The sequence below is a fragment of the Carcharodon carcharias genome, chromosome 13 (genome assembly GCF_017639515.1).
Source record: "Carcharodon carcharias isolate sCarCar2 chromosome 13, sCarCar2.pri, whole genome shotgun sequence".
In the NCBI taxonomy this organism is placed as follows: Eukaryota; Metazoa; Chordata; class Chondrichthyes; order Lamniformes; family Lamnidae; genus Carcharodon; species Carcharodon carcharias.
In genome coordinates, this window is record NC_054479.1 from 23,112,190 (window position 1) to 23,128,431 (window position 16,242).

General features: G+C 38.5%; 1 protein-coding gene across 1 annotated transcript in view; it reads left to right on the forward strand.

The window, feature by feature from the left end:
- Window positions 1-349: 349 nt before the first annotated feature.
- Window positions 350-16,242, forward strand: part of grk3 (G protein-coupled receptor kinase 3) — a 265,444-nt gene continuing 249,551 nt past the window's right edge. Inside the window, exons 1-2 of the mRNA XM_041203377.1 lie at window positions 350-695; window positions 8,115-8,191. Of these exons, the coding sequence (XP_041059311.1) occupies window positions 583-695; window positions 8,115-8,191 (190 nt within the window). The 5' untranslated portion in view covers window positions 350-582. The remainder of the gene's footprint in view (window positions 696-8,114; window positions 8,192-16,242) is intronic.

The following is a 16,242-nucleotide window of genomic DNA, read 5'->3' on the forward strand; positions in this document are numbered from 1 at the left end:
CATGGCCACTGCACAGCAGAAAGCATCAGCCTGCACCACAAAAAGAGGGGCAAAGTAAGGGCAGTTGGAGCAGAGAAGATTGAAGTGGGGGGGGGGTGGGTAGGGGTGGGGGGGGGGGGAGGGAGGGGGTGGGGAAGGTGGAGGAGAGGGGTGGGGGTGGGGGTGGGGGGGGGGAAGAGATAAAAAAAAGAGGACCTCTCCACAGCCATCCTGGAAGCTCCCTTACACCAGGAATGAGGACTGAAGGCTGGCTGGTTCCCAGATGATACAGTTGGACAGACTTTCTGGCTGTTAGCTCCTTGAAGAAGCTCTTGGTTTTTCTCTCTCCCCCACCTCCCCCCCCCCCCCAACCAACCAACCACCTTTTTTTTTTGGAGTGGGGCTTCTTGTTTTGTCCCCTGGGGGAGGTTGCAGTCTTCTCCTCCCCCAAACCCCCTCGGTCTGGTGCCTGTCTCTTGGCCGTTGGTGGGTGACTGTGTCCCTCTGCCTTTTGCTCTTTCTCTGAGCCGAGAGCCTCCCTCGCTGCTGCTGCTGCTGCTGCTTCTCGCTCTCTCTCTCTCTCTCTCTCTCTCTCCCACCAAGATGGCGGACTTGGAGGCTGTGCTGGCTGATGTGAGCTATTTAATGGCGATGGAGAAAAGCAAGTCGACTCCAGCCGCCAGAGCTAGCAAGAAAATCGTACTCCCAGAGCCCAGGTAAGAAACCGAAGGCAAAAAGAACCAACCCTGAGGTTAAAACGGTCTCGAAATCCGAATTTAAAAGCTGCAGCCCGGTTTGTCATATCAAGCGAACGTAGCACCTCTGAATCACCATCAAAACACAGCAGCAGCTGCTGTCATTTATTGCACAAATTTTTTTTTTTTTTAAAATATCGTCCTTGTGTTAGGACATAAAATGCACTATGAACAGAAGCTAAAGAAATCAAACGCGCCTAACATGGGTGTAAATACAACGGGACCGAATCGACAGTTAGATACGAGACATTCTCTGCATCCCCACCGTTAATGTCCCAATTTGAGTGAATCATAAATTTGCTTCATTTTTTGGGAAAATTTTAACACCTAATTAAAATCAATTTAAAGCAATGAAGTGTACGAAGTGAACCTATTCGTCCAAAACATCCTGCCAACAGGATCACCCATATTATTTTTGAAAAATCAAAAATGCAAGTTACCACTGCACAATAAATTGTGCAAACCCAAAATCATATAGGTTAGAATGACTTATTTTGTTTTTGTCTAGCTATCACGTGAGTCTTCTGCATTAACACGTCCTCAGTTAGAATTATTTTTGAGAATTTGTTTTATTTGATGAAAAATTTTAATAAAAAGTCTCTAGATTAAAATGAAAAACAGCTTCACGAGGAAATTCAATTGGCGAACGTTTTTCAAATCAAAAAATAGTACTTATCAAAATTAGGTCTTCCTGCTGTGTGTCTGAATTATATAATTTTTTAAGAAGAGCTTATATAAAGTGTGAATAAATGTGAACTTAGTGTTTAAAATTGAATACAAAATTTGGTATATATTCAGCAAAATCCATTTTTTGGAGGGAAAGGTGCCGTATAAATTTTTGTTTTTTGAAAATAGGCCACTCACGCAGGGAGACTGGAGGTTTTATGGTTCCTTCCTGTTTGATTTGAACAAACACGAGCACAGCAGTGCAATGTGTGTTGTGGGGAAGAGTTTGTCGATATGTTGTTTCCACAATAATGCATTAGAAATTCAAATTAAAGCAGGGCATGGGGAAATAAAATGATTTTATTTGCAAATATGGTGCATGTATGTGTGTTGTGTTTGCTGAATGTTTGTAGTGTTTTGATTGTTACACATTGTATGCATTCAAGAGCTATAACTCAATCCATCCTTAAAGACTAAATGTTTGAGAAAGAGTTAAACTAAAATCAAATTTGCCTAAATTGCTGATAATTGCTCCCTAATACCCTTAAAGAACAAGGCTGCTTCAATATGAATATAGTGTTCTTCTTATGATCATATGTGTTCATATAAAATCTATACTTATAACATATGAAACTATACACAGGTTTTATATATGTAGTGTCTGATGTAGGACTTAATAAAAATTAAAGTTATGTCATTTTATTTCCCCAAAGAGACCCACTTGCCAGCTTGAATCAAATTTCCAATTCAGTTGACCAGCCTTGCAATTTTTGTTGTGGTTCTGATACACTCACAGGAAACAAAACAAGTTAGCTGATTCCCAGAGGGGGAATTTAGTTGTTGGAAATAATTTTAAAAAAAGTTTTAAAGCTTTTTTTAAAAAAAGGCTTTAAACCTGAATATCAAAGTAATTGCACTGTCATCTGGATGACAATCTATTATGCATCGTTGGTGATGGTGATAAAGTATTAAGTCTCATCCATACTTTGAGCTGCGCCTGAAAGGCTTTTTCAATTTTTTTTTTGCAAACATATTTCTTTCAATCACTAGATTTTCCCCTAAAATGATAATCTGGGGAAAACAATCCAAAAATGAAGAATGTTATGAAACTAGCAGTTAAGCAAATGTAGATTCCAGGAATGAACCTCTGCTTATATTTTGGTTGAACTGCTTATAATATCTGTTGACTGACTGTAAATCACCATTATGCTTTCAGAAGCATGAAAGGCTCTTAACTCACTCCTGCAGCGCTTGTGCATTTCGAAGAGCCCTCTTGCTAATGAAAGAGGAGTCTGAATGCTTCATACTTCCCTTGCTGTGGTAGTTTGTAATAATTATTCTTTGGAAGCTGGCTGTGTTCAAGTCAGCTTGGAGGTTTTCCTTTGGTTGAGTGAGAAAAGCCACCACAAGGTGCAGTGGCAAATCATATAATGTCCTGGGTTTAGTACAATGTCTTTGTGGAGTTAGCTGACGTAACCTGGGGAGTTCAAATTAATATCAGAGCTTTGAGACTCGGAATGAGAAAAATCAGCCAGGGTTCTTACTGCTGATTGCTACCGAGGTGTGTCCGCTAGGTGGGAGAGGAGGGAGTGTGTGTGTGTGTGTGTGTGTGTGTGTGTGTGTGTGTGTGTGTGTGTGTGTGTGTGTGTGTGTTGGGGGGGGGTGCGGTGATGGTCAGTGTTGCCTACCATGGCTGAATAGCAACATGACGCGTCCTAAACTCTCAAATGAAGAATAATACCTCCCTGGTGGATTTTCCAAGGCAATGCCTCAGCCAGTCAGAGCTGACAGCACCCTTTTCTCATGCAGTATAAATTTTTGCTTTGTTTGAAATTGATATTTTTGCATCTGTCCTGATGAGTGCAAGATGAAAAGCTTCAACAACATGTCCCTCTTTTCAGCAATACTCAAATCCTGCACTACCAAACAACTAGAAGAATAATCACTTAGATGAGGTACTGACTGGAGCTGTATCCCAACACAGGTTACTGCAGTCAGTTTTTCGCAGGTCTATGATTCTGCCACTGGATTGAGAGACAGAGTTAGTATAAACAGCTGGTCCCTGAACTAGAATGCTGCCAGTAACAAACAGGCTTCAGAGATATCACAAGAATGGTTATTGTGTGGAATTGGATTTGGGGTTTTTTTTGGTGTACTTGGAACTGGGAATATTGATGAGATGGAACATAGGAGGTTTCACTCTACATCTAATTTTTGCTTTCCTGATCTCATTGAAGGAGGCAGTTAGATTAAGCATTATTCTGATTTTAGCTGAGTTGTAGTTGAACTCAAAAGTGCTTGACAGAGAATTGCAGAAGCACTTTTACTCTGGATCTACTTCAGGTGAGAGGCAGGTTTAATTTTCATTCAGATGTCCGGTACCTGACCTGGAAGTGCTTGATGTTAAAACTGAGGTGTTTCATTACCTAGCATGATTATTAACCTTGACATGGATGAGCACAAAACCTGTCCAAAAATAATTTTCACATATGCAAAAATATATATAAGTAGTCTGGAATCAAAATTTTAAAACATTATTGAAAAATGCCCAGTTCTGTATTTAGATAGGAATTATTGTTCGCCATGAAGCTTAATGCAGAAACATGTTTATCTACACCCTGCCTGCAAGTACACCACACCAATATCTTGAGTTCTGGAACATTTCTTTATTATTATTTGCTCCTTGTAAAATAATTAATTTCCTGCTTCCTCTAGCTTTCCCAATGCCATGCCCCATTCCCAAGATGTTGGGCAGTTGGCTTAAGGCACTTCCCATTGAAGTTTTTTTTAATTTAAGAAGGCATTAATGAGCTCTCCAATGACTCTGTATCTGTTAAGAAACTGCTATTACAAACCAGGAAAGGTTCGGATTTCATTGTTGGTCTATCTTGAGTTGTCTGGACAAAATTAAGGATGCTAAAGTAACACTAGTGCCTCTGAGTGAAGGAGGGGAAAAGTTCTTGTGTCATGTGATGGATCTAAGATTGGACATGGCTGGGATGATTCTCATCCCATCTCTTTAGCCAAGCCATCACTGTTGATGCTCAAATATTAACTTGAAGGACAACCAGTAACATGGAAAGGGAGAGGTGAGAACATTGATTTTGTTTTACAAAGGGTGGAGAACAGTTGTTAAATATATTAGGTTGTCATCTTCACAGTTCACCATTTAGCCCAACAGCCTGTGCTGGCTCTTTGGGATTAGATTTTTCATTGGTCTATCACTATTCTGCTCCCTTCACATAGCCCTGTATTTTCCTCTACTACAAATATTCAACTTTCAGTGTAATGATCTCTGCCTCAAGTTTTCCCTGCAACAAAGCATTGCATACTCTGACAAATTTGTGTAGGAATTTCTGTAAACCTCTCTCACCCTCTTACAGACTATTTTTAATTGTTAGCATCTTGTCACTGAACCCCCAGCCAGAGGAAATATTTCTTCCCCATTCACTTTTACAAAATCCTTCTTCTTTAATGAATCTCATTTAGCTTTCTTTGCATCTGTGAAAATAATATCACAAATTGTAAATCTTTACCTAATCATAGCTTCTCAACTCATCTTGGTGAAGCTGTTGTATGATCTTAATGATTTGAATGATACTTCCAAAAGGGCCACTAAAACTGCATACATTATATAACTGTGGCCTGACCAATATTTTGTACAAATTTATATATCTTTTCACTCTGTTGTTATTTATTAAGCCCAAAATACTGTTGACTTTTTGGATAGATATATGTTTCTTTCACTTCCTTTCAGAGCATAATGTATTTGCATCCTTGGGTTTCCCTATTGATCTATGCTCTTCAGTATGTTTGCATTGAATGTGTATTCCCATTCATTGTTTTATTTCTCCCAGGTATTATCTCCGATCTATTTTCGTCAAATTACAACAGCCACCTGTCTGTCATTCTAATCTGTTTGTCTTTTCCTGAAGTCTTTTACAGTTCTTGTTGTTTGTCAAAAGTTGTTTGTCAAAACCCCTACTTTTGTTTTTTCAATAAATTTTAAGATTGGGCCTCTCATGTTCAAGTCAAAATCCTCTTTGTATACCAATAATAAAAATAGGCTCATTGGTACAGCACTTCAATCCCTTCTCCAAACCAAGCAACACCTACTTGCTCCAATTCTTTGATTTCTTTCTTTGTGGCTACACTGCTTGCATATGACTGAATTTTGTTGAAACAAATCTCTTGAGAGAGACCTTTTTACCCTACACATTATAACTTATGTGTCCACTTTGTATTCAATTGGATACTTCTTCAAAAGCTCTCAAATTTTTCAAATATGACTTGCTTTCAGAAAGTCTGTTTCAGCTGTCCTTGACTAACCCTTACATTTCTAAATACTTACTAATTTTATTTTGAATTATGGATTCTGAGAGTTTGCTCATGACTAATTGATCCATAATATCCATTTTATCCTGCCTTCCCTTTTTGAACAAAGGTGTGCATTGGCTGCTCTGCAGTTCAGTGGCACAATGTTCATATTTAAGGAATGGAAAACTGTGGACAAAGCCTCCTGTTTCTCTGATCTCTTCCAACGTTTTTGGGTGTGTGCCATCAGGGCTCAGTGACTTATTCACCTTGGGTTCTGCACTGCATTGGTTCCACTAGGATTGGCAGTCAGCAAGTGATCTGTCTGTTCACAAGGCTTTGTCAATGATGCTGTGTAGGAAACATTCCAGGGGATGGGTTTGATCCTTCCTCTTGGGGGAAGTTGCTTGCTGCCTCTTACCTTCTGAAAGGGATGAGATCAGGAACTATAGATGTCAACCCAATTAACATATCAGTACATCGTATTTACAGAACAACATGCTGGGCTGCTGGGTCTTGAAGTTTTCTTGCCTACCATATAAATAAAGGGAAGTATGCGATCCCAAGAAAACTGTGGAACTGACCCCTGCAAGCACTGTCAGTTGCGAAATAAAGTGAAGCAAATCTTGTTGAAGATTGACTGAAATTCTCATTCATGTAAAATAAGCAGCAACTTAATTTATACTTCCCTATTAATGTAGAAAACGCGTCAAGATGCTTTTACATAGGGAGGCCAAAGACAAATTGTTAACAGAAATACTGAAAAAGATGGTGAGAGAGTTAGAGTTTTGAAAAGCTTCTTAAAATGGACAGCGGACAGTGAACTAAGAAATAGAGAGGTTTAGAAAAGAATTTCCAGAGAATACGACTAGTGGCTGAAAGGTGGCCAAAGTGAGGGGCCACGCACAAAAGACTGGAATTGACAGAATGGAAGCCATAGGTAAGGATGTAATATTGAAAGAGGTTGCAGAAACAAGAGGTAAGAAAGCCATGAAGGAATTTTACTTTTGGCTTTGTTTTTGGTTGCATTGGTAACCAATGGCAAGCTTAATATAACAGATCTGTCTCTGTAGGTGGTAGTGTGGGAGCAATTTGAAATGATAAATTAATAATATATTGTACGTTGGCATAAGTTTTCCCCTATAGCTTAATGGGATCAATTTGCAAAACAAAAAGTGACAACAATTTCCAAGTGTCACCATGCATGCACTTTTTGTTCCTGTAATCAATAACAAATTTCAAAAAACTGAAGCATTTAATCCTTGGTGGGTTTTTATCTCTGTGCCATTGTCTACTGATGTCTGCTTAATGGAGGATTTCATTGCAGCTGGTTAAATCAGGTGATCAATTGATATATAATCTGTAAGTAAGTGGTGAAAATGAATTTGATGGTCAGAACTTAATACAAATAATTGATACACTTGGTTGTCAAGGCCATGCCCTCCTAAATGTTTTCAATTATGAAGAATACAGTTACATAATAAATCATGAGATTGTAGTTGTATACAGTTATACCTTCCTGTGCCATGACTTCAGCCACACTACTCTGTTGAGTGGAGGGGCTAGCTGTTACTTGGAGCGAACAAAGGTAAAGTCACCTAAAAGTGGTGATTAACATGGGTGGGTGGTCATTTATGTGCTGGGAAAGTGTGAAATCAGAGGAAGAGTCATTCTGAGATGGAAGGTGAAAATAAGCAATTCCCCATAGAGAGGAAGAGGAGCTGCTGTACAAGTGCCCCAATACAGATACCAGCACTGACAGACTAGGTTTGTTCTCTGCCCCCTGGCTCTGTAGGACCTGCGGCCTGGAGGCAGCCAAAGAAAAGTAGAAAGATGGAAAAATAAATATTTCCAAAATAAACCATTTTGAAAGAATGTACCACACATCAGGACAATTACTGTATTATTGAAAGACAAACTATGTAGCATTCTCCCTCCTCACCATAATTTGTTACCAATTTAGTTTTCAGAAACTAATTAAACAAAATCATCAGTCAGTAGTGAAACATATGGGACTTCATGCAGTTGGGAGTCAGCATGTTGGGAGAGGTGGTGGCATTGTGGTATTGTCATTGGCACTGGACTAGTAATCCAGAGACCCAGGGTAATGTTCTGGGGACCCGGGTTCAAATTCCATCACGGCAGATGGTGAAATTTGAATTCAATTTGTTAAAAAAAAAATCTGGAATTAAAAGTCTGATGATGAAAATATAGAAAAAAATAGAAAGATCCTTCTGGATCACTAATGTCCTTAAAGGAAGGAAATCTGCCATCCTTACCTAGTCTGGTCTACATGTAACTCCAGACCACGGCTATGTGGCTGACTCTTAAAAATGCCCTCTGAACAATGCTGGCCCACATCCCTTGAACAAATAAAAAAAAACTTTTTTTAATTTTCAGCATACGTAGTGTTATGCAAAAGTACCTGGAGGAAAGAGATGAACTAACCTTTGAGAAGATCTTCAACCAGAAAATTGGTGAGTGAAAAAATTGCTCAAATTTCAATGATAATGGTTTTCTGCTGCAAAGATTTTTGAGTCCTGTTTTTAATAGTATCATACATCAGCAGACATGCTATCAAAGGGGGTGTGAAAATTAACCTTTTGAATGCTGGCGATCTTAGAATTTTACAGATCACATATTTTGTTCACTTGACCAGTTTTCTTATCTTTTTATTTTTTTCTTCACTTTTCTCCTGAAGCTGTGACTTTTGCTAGGATGTGGCTCTGCATGTACCTGCAGCCACCCAGTACATAACCAAGTGCTCAGTCCACGTGCATAGCTTAGAATGAAAAAAAATTAAGCATGCAGAGCATCACCCTGGAGCCTGAGCCATACATGCATACTTTCTAGCAGGAGTCACGAAATAATTGACAAGGCATGAACACCTGTGTTTATTTCCACTCTCACCACTAGACTGAGAGACGCCAATTGTAGTTTCATCTGACTATATTCACGTAGTTCAGGACAGACTAGGGATTGAACCAGGGACCCACCAAGTTAACTAGCTAAACCAACATGTGAGCACAATCCCACTATATCTGAATAATAATATTCTGTTGCATTTAAATGTTGAGTGTTGCGAAACAGGGTGAGAGTAGCGAGCATTTTGAAAAGGCTGTTTATTGACCAATGCACTGGAGCCCTGATCTAATCAAGTAAGTTTAATAAAGAAATAAGTGCATCAGTAGAATTGAAATGGGAGAAAGAAATGGTCCTATATGGACCATTCAAAAGTATCTTTAGTGCTAATCCCATGTTTCCTGTCCTGCTCACCAAAAACTGCTGCTTTGCTGCCTCCTGAAAGCTAGATTGTGTTTCCAATCTGCTAATTTTGCATCCCCAATGATGGGTTTGCCTTCAGCCTGTTCAATCTGAGAGCTCCCTTTTCTCATGCCACCAACAACTTGTGTTTGGGAGAACCCAAACATTGCCATGATCCTGTTGAATGTCACTAATGTCGTACCAAAGGTATCACCATCCTCTTGCACAATCAAGGTCAATTACTAAATTTATACTCAAAAATGAGCAAAATAAAGGCTTTTGCAACTCCAGGACTGTGGCTGATTGTTGAGGTACTATGATGTCAATTGCTGTATTGCACAGAATGTTTGCTGCTTATTAAATTGAATTTTACTCGAATATTTCATGGAGATTTTATTTGGCCATCTCAAGTCTCAACGTGCTCTTGTCTGAGAGTACTACATAGAGTATCAGAAGCTAACAATTATTCTGTGCCTCAGTTGTTAAGAACAAATGGAAAAATGGAACAATAAAAGGCTATTGAGGCATGATATAAGGCATGATATCTGTCATCAATTTTACCAGACAAACTTGACATCTGACAAAATGGTCTGTGAAATTTCTGCTCTCTCAAAGGCAAATTAAGTAAAATTACAGAACACTTATCTAATCCTAAATCCTGCAATATACATTTTAGACCTTCTTTGAGATAGGAATATAGGATCAGGAGTAGGCCATTTAACCCCTTGAGCCTGTTCCACCATTCAGTGAGATCATGGTTGATCTGTCACCTAACTCTATATACTTGCCTTTGCTCCATATCCCCTTTTTTATTATTTTAGATTATTTAGATTTAAAATTAGCAATTGATCTAGAATTGATTGCCTTTTGTGGAAGAGAGTTCCAAACTTCTATCACACTTTGTGCCTTTTGTGTGTAGAAGTGTTTCCTAATCTCACCCCTGAAAGGTCTGGCTCTTATCTTTAGACAAGGTCCCTGGTTCTCCACAGCCAGGAGAAATAGTTTCTTTCCATCATATCTGTTCCCCCTTAATATCTTAAACTTTGATCACATCACTTCTTAGCTCTCTAAATCCCAGGGAATACACCCTAATTTGTGTAATCTCTCCCTGTAATTTAACCCTTGGAGTCCAGCTATCAATCTGGTAAATCTATGGTGTGGCACCCAAACTGTTCACAGTACTGCAGATGTGGTCTAACTAGGACTTTGTGTAGTTGTAACACAATGTTTCCCTCCTTGTATTCTGGCCCTCTAGATATGAAGGCCAGGATTCACTGGCCTTTTTGATTATTTTTCTGTTCATAAAATTTTACATTGACATACGGGATTGATTTGAAGTTTCCAAAGTCTTGACAGCTAAGAAACCCACAGTGATGGGTTTATCCTGTTACTATCAAGATGTCAGCATCCAGTTTTTCTTTGTTAGTTTATATACCATTAATTCTGGAGTTCTTGTATTCATTAGCATTTAGCTATTTAAAGAATATTGTTTGAGTAAAATGCAATAAAATATATGATTTCTCAGAAACATCCAGATGTATTATTTTCAATTCTAGAAAAATTCAGTTCTTTATAGTGAAAACTTTTATAAAGGGTAATTCTGAAGAATGTTGAGGCTTGGATTTCGAGTTTGCATTTCATAAAGGAGACTGAATCATCAGCCATTTCAAACAGCTGCATTTGAGAATGAAATGTGATGGAAGAGCTGAAAATGTGTTTTTGGATAGTTTGATATCCCTGGTCTTCACATCAAATTTTGTCTGTAAAAGTTGCTTCATAGTACTTCTCCAAAATTTAGGAAACTGGTCACATGTATTAGAATTTTACACAATGCTAATGAGAAAGGGAATGGTTCATTGCATATCTATACCAAGTCTGGCAAATAAATTGTTCCTTTGGAATTTTTATGCTGGGAGTGAATGAGAAGCGGTTTGTGTTTGATTTTATTCACCATTCTTTTCTCTAAAGTCATCCTTAATACCCATCTCTTTGACCAAGTTACCTTCTAAATATCTCCTCCTTTGGCTGGGTGTCTATTTTTGTGTCTCTGTGAAATGACTTTGGGCACTTTTCTATGTTAAAGGCACTAAATAAATGAAATTTGCTGAATGAATGGTAAGTGGTTTGATCCACTTGCATTTTATATAAAGAGAGTGGATGGTTTGTTTTAATCCTCTAAGATTCTCTATGGTGGAATGAGAAATTGGTTCTTTGGAAAGCAGTATGTTGGAAGGATTTGACCCAATGGAATTTTCTATGCTTGGAGCATATTTCTAATTTGAAGTTATCTATACTGTTATCTACACTAAATATGTATATTAAAAATGCTAAAAATGGAAAAATAAACAAAAATCACATGGTAATTGTAGATTGTGGTCAATAGTTAATGTGGCCATAGATTTGGTCTTGGGTAGCATCCTAACATGTAACTCAGTGAATCTAAAAATGAAATCTCTGTAAAGCAAGCCCTGATAAACAAGTTTTATTCATTTTAGATCCAGAGACCCCCTCCTACCCTATTGCACCTATGAGCGATGGCCTTAATAAATTATGCAGCTACTGCAGCTCCATATGTTCCATACCATCCCATGCTTTGTAGTGAGAAATCCACAGAGTTGCGTAAATGGTTGTGTTGCTGCTGGAAATCAGTTAGCAGTTTGCAAAGCTTTACTGCAAGCTGTAATACAACAGACAGGATAGGAAAGTCTAGAGAAGCTGGTAAGAAGTGGTTCTGCGGAAATGTTTAAAATTAACTATGAGACTTTTACTAAGGTACATTGGTACTCAGATTTCAGATAATATTTGCCAAATTAAGCATTTAGTATTTTGCATTGTATTTCTAGGAGAAATGGTGATTACAATCTGGGCAATTGCAAGATGCAAACTCATTAGAGCACTTCTACAATTCACCAAGCAGAAATGCTGAATTTTCTAATTATTTGGTATTTCCTCTGCTTTGTTTTACAGCCCTAAGTCAGGTTACTAAATATTTGTTTCAAGTTTCAAACCCTGATTCACTCTTCTGTCATGTTGTGCAATTTATCTGATGTTGCCTGGTAATTTTCAGGTGCACAGAACAGTACAGCACAGTTCAGACATGCTAATGGGCTACATGCCTTATTTGCTTGTATGAGATGCTGGGAGTCTATAGTGAAAAGCATTTTGGAAGTAATGCAGCTGTTGATGGAGTTAACTTGACTAGCTGTTCTTTCTTTGCACAGACCAGTGTACCATTAAAGCTTCCTCAGTATTATGTGATATGTTCTCCGTTAAAATTTTCAGCGTGCAAAATGTAGGGAGAAGTTGCTCCTGTTTCTGTGTGCACAGAGCCATTTTGTTAAATCCAGTATGAACCTGCAGTCAAGACTGCACACCAACACTCTGGCATCTTCCTGAAAAACTTCAGTAGCTGCCTTGGCTTCATTTTAAAAGTTCTTTGTTCTCCTTATTTTGATAAATTCTCCTACATAGTGGGTTTCCTGATATACCCTTTAAGAGGCAAAGCCTTCCTTTTGGTCATGTCTTGTTTAAGAGTCGTGACTGGTCTGCACCTGACGATGTCATTGTTAGCCTTTAATTTTGGATTTAAGTGAGAATGCTAAATTCACTTTCTTTCATTAAGTACTTAGAAAAGATTCTGTTGCAATGGATGGCAATTCGGCTGCCTCTGAATAAGAACAATTTTGCAAGTTTAATAAGATTTAATACCAGTTTGATAAAAAATACAAATTGAAGCTGGACAAGGAACATAATTGTTGTACAATCTTAACACAGTCCATCTTCAAAGTGGACGTTATTGAGGAGAGAAGGATAAACAAATGCAGCTTAATAGAAGCTCATGAATCTATTTGAAAAACAAGTTTTCAGCAACACCCACAGAACAGATGCAGATCGGAGATCTGAAGTAAGACTTATACGTTGGTAACGATGCCAGCAACAAGCAGTTCTCAAGATTCATTTAAAAATGTATTGGTGGACAATTTCAACATCTGACAACTGCAGCAACCTAATTTAAATTTTGTAGCCTAAAATTAGGAAACTTAAAAGTTGTTGAATATGTGAATACGCATGAACATTTGGAATTGAGCTTCTGACTAATGGGTATGCATTTTTCCACTGAGGATTTGGGTGTTGGCATTGCTGGTGATTGTGACTATTAAATTCTGCTTACAATGTATTTTCAACAATGAATTGTGTGGGCCTTTCGGATTCTAAGGAGTTCTGGCTACCTGTTACTTGGATGATGAGGGGCAGGCATGAAGTCCGCACTTTATTACACTTGGAGTCATGTGAATCAAAAGCTGAGTTGCAAGGTGCTGAACAGTGTCATGGTTCAGGATGAGCTGAAAAAAGCATTATGTGGGAAGTTATATGGACTAAACAATGTATAAAGAGCTGTATGCACTGTACAGCATGTAGCGATTGAATAAAGCATTACATGAGGTTTGCATAGATTGATCTTGGAACTGTACAGACTGAGCATTACTTTATATGGCAAGCTGGATGGACTGATTTGCTGTAATTTGTGTTAATGTAATGTACAGTATGCTGTATAGACTGATGTATGACAAGCAAGGAAGACAATTTTCTGATGTATATCAGTAAAACTCAGTATAAGATGGTGATGGTATGAAGGACAGTTGATAATGGCTGATGTCACTTCCTCTGACATCAAATATTTTTGTCTTTTTAATTCAGCACCTTCTCCATCTGTAGCCCAGATTTTCTAATGTCCATCTGCAACCTTCAATAAATGATGCAAGTCATGATTTATTCATTTAAAGTAGAACTAGAGCAGCTGGCTATGGCTTCATCACATCATGAAAGCCATAAAAATGTTATGAATGGAGAATTAGTTGTTTGAAAACACCTCTGGCAAATGCAAACCAGCTCTTGCATGGTTTGAAGGATCTTATTAACTAATCCAATTTTTGTGGCACTGCACCCTAAAAAGCCTCACAGCATGCGACATGATACTAACTCAGTAGAGGTCACTCACTATGTATATTTATTCACCCAAATTTATGGCATTCAGTGACTTTTAAAAACCTTCTGGAAACAAAATTCAAAACAGGATGAAAATTCTCTGTGGATATTTTTGACTTGGGCTATAAAGTTAAATGGCTGACGTCCGATAAGCTGCCTGCTATACATCTCTCCCAATTTTAATTTCCATCGAAGTCAATGGAAGCTGTTCTTACAGTTGCTGCACAATTTAACTTCGCATAAACTCAATCCCATCAATCTAGGCTCCTAAGGGAAAGTTCTGTAAAAGTACTCCCTGATCCTAAAAAATAATCAAATAGAACTCGTGTTCATTGACTCTTGTGTCTCCCATCATTTCACCCTGATCTGTTTTTCAAATTTCTTATCCGACAGCACAAGGCTTGAACTAGCGTGTACTGTGGAGTACACTGATTCTACCCTAGACCTATGGTTGTATAAAGTGGTACTTCCCTAAGTTTAGCCCAGAAATTGCATTTTTTAAAAATTATATTATATTTGAAAGTTATTTATCACCTGTCTTGAGGTGTCTCTGCTCCCCACATGATTCCTGTGACCAGAGGGTAGGCTGCTCACTTGCCAATTGGGCAGTGGAACCATGCACCTGCTATTGGGGCTTTTAAACCATGGATCTGCTAATGATGAAAGCACAATATTGCAGATGCTGGAGATCTGAAATAAAAACAAAGTGCTGGAAAAACTCAGCCAGTCTGGCAGCATCTGTGGAAAGAAACAGAGTTAATATTTCGAGTCTAATATGACTCTTCGTTGCTGAAAGTTACATAGGAATACTCCTGAGCATATGCCTTTTCAATTAATCTTTCTGTTTTAATTGCCCACCCTATGGGAGAAGAAGCTCAGCCTCCAGTTGCCATACAATCCTCCCACCTGTGATGCCTGTGGGGATACTGTAATTAGACCTGGACCTGCATTGTATTCACAACCCTCTGACAACAACCTGCACAGATGAGCTTTATGTTGCATCATACTATCCCCAGCAGAGTAATATAATTCATATTGCATCCTTCGTACACTGCAGTATTTAGGAACTGAAATGTTAAAAGAGTTCCTTGAGGCGCTATTGCACACTATCAATACAAGCTGCTATGCAGCACTCTATTTGTAAGTGTGCAGTTTTTTCCTAAACATTTGAAACAAGAGAATAAATGGACTTAGATTTATAAGGCACCTTATTGTGTCTCGTGCCCATTTTGATGTGCTAACTATATGGTGGATCACTTTGATGTACACGGACTGTTACTATATACATAGGAATAGGAGTAGGCCATTCAATTTCTCAAGGCTGTTCTACCATTCAGTGAGATCATGGCTGATCTGCACTCTAACTCCATTCACGTGCATTGGCTTCATATTCCTTAATACCTTTGGCAGCAAATATATATCAATTGCATGTGTAAAATTATTCAGGTTATAACATTTATTTGTGGCAGTGTGTTCCATAATTCTACCATCTTTTGTGTGAAGAGGTGTTTCCTAACTTCTCTCCTGAATGGTTTGGCTCTTATTTTAAAGTTATGGTCCCTTGTTCTAGAGTCCTCCCACAAGTGTAAAACATTTCTCCTTATGTATCCTAGAGGTTTCTTTCAAAATCCTAAAAGCTTCAATTATATCACCCCATAACCTATATTCCAGGAAATACAAACCTAGTTTATGTACTCTCTCCTCATAATCTAACCCTTGGAGCCCTGATACCTGACATGTAGGAAAACATGACACTCATTTTGCAACAACAGTGCTCCAGAAACAGTGATAAGATGACTGAGCAATTAATCTGTTTATTTTTGGTGCTGTTAGTTAAAGCAGGATCGTTGGCCAGGATACTGGGAGAACTCCTTGTGATCTTTAATATCTACCTGAACCACTGGAAGAGGCAGTTGGGTTTTCAGTTGAATAGAAAAAAATCTCACTGTTGAGGGATACTTGAAAAAAGCGATGAACTATTTCATCACCATGCCATCCCCCCCACTCCCTAATTTAACCACCCCCCCCCAAATCAGATGGCATGTACAAATGAAGTTAGGTAACAGTCTCTAGAAGTTGCTGGTGGTGCGGTGTAGAATGGGTGGAGGTTGGGTGGAAAGTATCCATGCAGTGTGTCTTTAGGGCAGCTGTTGCCTGTCACTCAGTGCATTAGCCAGAAGTAAGCGTTTGATGAGTACGATGAATGAGAGCAATACATGTGCACTAAACATATAGAACAGTGGCCGTTGATTAAAGCAGGAAGCAGGGTAATGTTGTA